Source organism: Centropristis striata, chromosome 8 (assembly GCF_030273125.1).
Source record: "Centropristis striata isolate RG_2023a ecotype Rhode Island chromosome 8, C.striata_1.0, whole genome shotgun sequence".
NCBI lineage: Eukaryota > Metazoa > Chordata > Actinopteri > Perciformes > Serranidae > Centropristis > Centropristis striata.
In genome coordinates this window covers 2186490-2192488 of record NC_081524.1, presented here as the reverse complement: position 1 = coordinate 2192488, position 5999 = coordinate 2186490, and the positions used below count along the sequence as shown (strand labels likewise).

At 35.4% G+C, this 5999-nt stretch overlaps 1 protein-coding gene across 1 annotated transcript; it reads left to right on the top strand.

Annotated features, from left to right (window-relative positions):
- Positions 1–1367: 1367 nt before the first annotated feature.
- On the top strand, positions 1368–4174 carry gbp (glycogen synthase kinase binding protein). Its single transcript, XM_059339292.1, has one exon. The coding sequence runs from the start codon at positions 1452–1454 to the stop codon at positions 1953–1955; it is 504 nt and encodes a 167-aa protein (XP_059195275.1). The 5' UTR covers positions 1368–1451; the 3' UTR covers positions 1956–4174.
- Positions 4175–5999: the final 1825 nt, after the last annotated feature.

Here is a 5999-nt window from a genome sequence, read left to right as displayed (position 1 = left end):
AAATTATGAGATGAAAATTAAAAATTATGTGAGAAAAATTCAAAATTATTAGATAAAAAGTCGAAATTATGAGATAAAATTCAAAACTATGAGATAAAAAGTCGAAATGATGAGATAAAAAGTCGAAATTATGACAAAAAGTCGAAAATAACTGCCACCTGAGGCTCGTTTCTCTGGTTTTCTCGAAATTACGAAATAAAAAAATCAAAATTACTAGATAAAAAGTCGATATTATGTGATAAAAATTCAAAATTATTAGATAAAAAGTCGAAATTATGTGATGAAAATTAAAAATTATGTGAGAAAAATTCAAAATGATTAGATAAAAAGTCGAAATTATGTGATGAAAATTAAAAATTATGAGATAAAATTAAAAACTATGAGATAAAAAGTCGAAATTATGACAAAAAAGTTGAAAATAACTGCCACCAGAGGCTCGTTTCTCTGGTTTTCTCGAAATTATTAAATAAAAAAATAAAAATTACTAGATAAAAAGTCGAAATTATGTGATAAAAATTCAAAATTATTAGATAAAAAGTCGAAATTATGTGATGAAAATTAAAAATGATGTGAGAAAAATTCAAAATGATAAGATAAAAAGTCAAAATTATGTGATGAATATTCAAAATAATGCGGTAAAAATTCAAAATGATTAGATAAAAAGTCGAAATTATGAGATAAAATTCAAAACTTTGAGATTAAAAGTTGAAATGATGAGATAAAAAGTCGAAATTATGACAAAAAGTCGAAAATAACTGCCACCTGAGGCTCGTTTCTCTGGTTTTCTCGAAATTATTAAATAAAAAAAACAAAAGTACTAGATAAAAAGTCGAAATTATGTGAGAAAAATTCAAAATTATTAGATAAAAAGTCGAAATTATGTGATGAAAATTAAAAATTATGTGAGAAAAATTCAAAATGATTAGATAAAAAGTCGAAATTATGTGATGAAAATTAAAAATCATGAGATAAAATTCAAAACTATGAGATAAAAAGTCGAAATGATGACATAAAAAGTCGAAATTATGACAAAAAAGTCGAAAATAACTGCCAACAGAGGCTCGTTTCTCTGGTTTTCTCGAAATTATGAGTTAAAAAGTAAATATTATGACTTCAAAATTCAAAATTATGAGATAAAAAGTCAAAATTATGAGATAAAAAGTCAACATGAACTGCCACCAGGGCTCTGTGTGTGTGTGATGTATTCCTTGTTTTAACCCCTCCCCCCCCTCCTGGTAGTGAAAGTGGTTCAGTCCGCAGCGCGTCATCCATTGTTTACAAATGAACGGCTGTTGTCTGGTCGGAGCGGCGTGTTGGAGAGAGACGAGGAGCCCGGAGCTCCGGGACCCGACACACCGACACACACACCGAGGGACAGGCTCCTAGAGCCCGCAGCAGGCAGACACACACCCCGGCAGACAGACAGACAGACAGACAGACAGGCAGACAGGATGCCGTGTCGGAAGGAGAACTACATCTTCCTGGAGCAGTCGGTCACCGGGAGCTCCAAGGAGGTGGACGCGCTGGTCACCAAGATCGGAGAGGCGCTGCAGCTGCACAGCAGCAGCCAGAAGAGCGTGTCCGTGTCCGTGGCCTGCCTCCACGGCGGCGGCAAGGCGGCCGGCGGCGTGGACGCGGCAGGAGGAGGAGGAGGAGGTGCAGCAGGAGGAGGAGGAGGAGCGCGTAAAAGCTGCGTAAAACTCGGAGGGCGCACCGGCGGCAGTAGCAGGGCGAGCCCGTACCGGATCCCCGGTGGGTCCTCCACGGGAACCCACCGGGACTGGGACCAAATCAGACCGTGGAGCAGAAAGAGGATCACCGTGGTGCAGGAGGAGGACCCGCACCGCCTCCTGCAGGAGCTCATTCTATCGGGGAACCTGGTGAAGGAGGCCGTGAGGAGGCTGCAGTTCCCCGCAGGAGACTTCGGCCCCACGGCGGACAATGTGCCGAGCTGATGCCGACATGAGGGACTCACAGGGGGGCAGACAGGGCCCGGGGGCCCCGGGGGCCCCGGGGGGACCGGGCCCCGTACGGACACACACACTGAGACTGGTCAGAGTTGAATCCACAGGACTGGGAGCTATGGTTTAATAATTTCAGCCATTTTTTTTTCGTGTTTTTCTGGTCTGGAAGCGGTGTTCCGGTTGGTCTGGTGGCCGGATTATCTGGTGACAGGAAGAGCTGCAGGGAGACACAAAGAGAGCGAATAGGTGGCCGGAGGCTCGTTTTTTTTCTGGTTTTCCTTAAATTATGAGACAAAAAGTCGAAATTATATGATAAATAGTGAAAATGATAAGGTAAAAAGTCGAAATTATGACAAAAATGGCCAAATTAGCTGCCAACAGAGGCTTGTTTCTCTGGTTTTCTCCAAATTATGAGGTAAAAAAAACCGAAAATATGACAAAAAAGGCTAAATTTAACAGCCACGGGAGGCTCGTTTCGTGTCTGCTCTCTTTATCTAGTTATTTTTTAATTAAAAAGTGAAATATTATCTCGGGTTTAAGTGTGATTTTGTATTTAAAAACAGACACATTTACCCCGGAAGTCACCAGTTAACTCGGGGACCAGGCGGGCCGGAACACCGTGTTGTTTATGTTTGAATGTGGCTCAGACCGGGGGGATGGGGGGTTCACTGGGTGCTTGGAGGCTCGTTTTTTCGGCCTTTTCATGAACCACAAAGTGTGTTTATTCCCAGTTGTGGGCTGGTTTGGTGGGAACCAGCAGAGACCCACTGGGAGGGGTTCCTCCTCAACAATGGCTGGTTCTCCTCCTCGACGTGATGAATGAGTCACAGAGAAGCAGACAGGAAGTCAGAGCGGTCGTCTTTTATTTACCAGCAGAAACCTGGACCGGTTCTGTTCTGCTGGAGGACCAGACTTTACAGCAGCTGGTTGGTTTCAGTCCATTTTGTTTACAGTCTCCAGCTGTTAGAACCTCCTGGTTCTGGTTCCACATCAGGGCGTCCACTGGGTTCTCCACATGGTTCTCCTCTAACGGCACCACAGGCTCCTCTATCTGCTTTTCTCCAAATTATGAGGTAAAGAGACGAAATTATATGATAAAAAGTCAAATTTAACTGCCATCAGAGGCTCCTTTTCTCTGGTTTTCTCCAAATTATGAGACAAAGAGTCGAAATTATATGTTAAAAAGTCAAATTTAACTGCCACTGGAGGCTCGTTTTCTCTGGTTTTCTCCAAATTATGAGATAAGAAGTTGAAAATATGAGATAAATATTCAAAATTATATGATAAAAAGGACAAAAAAGGCCAAATTAACTGACACCAGAGACTCCTTTCTCTAGTTTTCGCCAAATTATGAGATAAAAAGTCCAAATTATATGATTAAAAAGTCAAATTTAACTGTAACTGGAGATTCCTTTCTCTGGTTTTCTTGAAATTATGAGATAAAAATGTGAAATTATATGATAAAAAAGTCAAAATTTAAAAACTGCCACCAGAGGCTCTTTTCTCTGGTTTTGTCAGCCGGCCTCAGTTATTCTGGTTTATCATTTAAAGATCTGATGTTAAAAATAAAAAGTAAAAAAATGATGGGATTAAAAACAATCAAAATTTTGAGGAAAAAAAAAGTCAAAATGATGAGGTTAAACGTCATTATTATAGGATAACGAGTAAAAACTGAGCTAAAAATTCAAAATAATGACATAAAAAGTCAAAATTGTGAGGAAAAAAAGTCGAAATCCTGATTTAAAAAGTCTAACTGAAGTGCCACCAGAGACTCGTTTCTCTGTTTTTCTGTTTTTTTCTCATTTAAAGTCGTGAAGTTGGAGGAGAATCTGTTAATAATGGCAGCTCCACATTTCTCTCCTCATGTTTCTGTTTTTTGAGGGGAGCGTGAACACGTGGAGGAGTGTGTGTGTGTGTGTGTGTGTGTGTGTGTGTGTGTGTGTGTGTGTGTGTGTGTGTGTGTGTCTGAATGTTTTTGGGGTGAAAGGTCGTCCGTCTGTCTCTTCTTCTGTGGTGCTTTTTTCTTTTCTTTCACCCTTTTTGGGAATTCCGACGAGGAGTTCTGTTTGTTTATTGTGTTTTTGTTTATTTTTTTGTATTTGTGTAAATAAACTGGTGTTGACTGCTTCGTAGCGAAGCCTCTGATAACGTTCCTGACTATTCAGGACTTTTTCTGTTCTCTTAATAAACTCACTTTGTTTTTCCAGAAACCGTCTGTAGAGTTTTTTTCTTGGGTCTTGTTGTGTCCTCGTGTCCCTGCTGAGTTTGACAACGTGGTCTAGAAGGACACATGCTCATTATCACTATAAATACCCCCCCCCCCCCCCCCTCCCCCCATGCTGGATCATGACACCAACACTGGAAAACATGTTTTGCTCTGTGAGGCGTTCAGGTGCTGCGTGTTGTTTAGAGCGGCTCCCTCTGCTGCTGACGCTCCGCTACTGGAAAAATACAACAACAAAAAAATGGGAAAAAAACTTTGTGGAACTTTCAATTTAATGTCAAAACATTTAGTAAAAGCAATCATTAAAGTTTGTAAAAAAAAATAAAATAAAATTACAAAAATTCAGATTTTTTTTCTACATGCAGTGCAAATGCATTAAAAAAGGTAGAATACTTTTATTATAAATGATAAATATTAACCATTGAATAAAAGTTGAAATCTGTAAATTAATATAATGGGGCATTATATTCATTTATATATATATATATATATATATATATATAAATTAATATAATATATATAATAATAATAATAATATATAAACATATAATATAATAATATAAATTAATAAATTAAATTATATATAAATTAAATAAATTAATATATAGTATAAATATTATAAATATAATAAACATATATAATTGTCACCCATTATATTAATTTATATATATATAAATTGCAGAAAGTTATATGTAAAAAAAAATACAAAGAATACACATCATAATAAACATAAACAGACAAGGAATACACACCATGCTTAATTTAAAAAAGGCTGCTTTTTCATGATAAAACTTTTTTTTTATATATATATATATATATATATATATATATATATATATAATCTCGCTCAGGTATTTTCTTGTCTTTTTTGTAATATTTTGTCTTTCTGCGCTCCGTTATGACCTTTTGGTCATTTTGTGTTTTAGGGTTTTAGTCCAATAAATGTAAAAATCTGTCATGGGATGTTATACATTTTTGGTATTTTTTTTTTTACAGGAGAATGAAATTGTTTAATGTTGAATTACAGTGAATTCTATGTAAAAAATAGAAAAACCTTCATGGAACAGTCAATTTCAGGTAAAAAAATTCAGAAAAAGCAGTCATAAAAGTCTGTCAATATTGTAAAAAAATAATAATAATTTTCCATGGATTCAGTGTAAATGCCATTTAAAAAGTCAATTACTTTATCATACATAATAAATATTAACAATAAAATAAAAGTTGATACCTTTAAATTGATATAATTGGAAATTATATATATATATATATCTATATATATAGATATATATATATATATATATATATATATATATATATATATAGATATATATATATATAGATATATATATATATATATATTTTTTTTTTACAGGATAATTAAATTGTTAAAATTGTGGGATCATTATGTGTCTTTTTGGGGGATAATTTTGTTGCTCTTTTATGACTTTTTTGGTATTTTCTTGTCTATTTTGTAATTTTTGGTCTTTCTTTGCTCCTTCATGATCGTTTGGTCATTTTGTGTCTTTTTCGTCCTTTTTTTTTGTAATTTTATGTCTTTTGTTGCTGTTTTATGACTTTTTTGGGGTCATTTTGTGTATTTTTTTATAATTTTGTGTATATTTTTGGGAAGTCATTTTGTGTGGTTTGTTGCTCTGAATGACTTTTTTGTGTGTATTTTTCCTTTTTTTTTGTCATTTTATATCTTTTGCTGCTCCTTTATGACTTTTTTTGGGATCATTTTGTGTATAAATTTTATATTTCAGTGAAACACGGTTAGGACACAGAGAGAAAAATGTAAAAGAGAAAAAAAA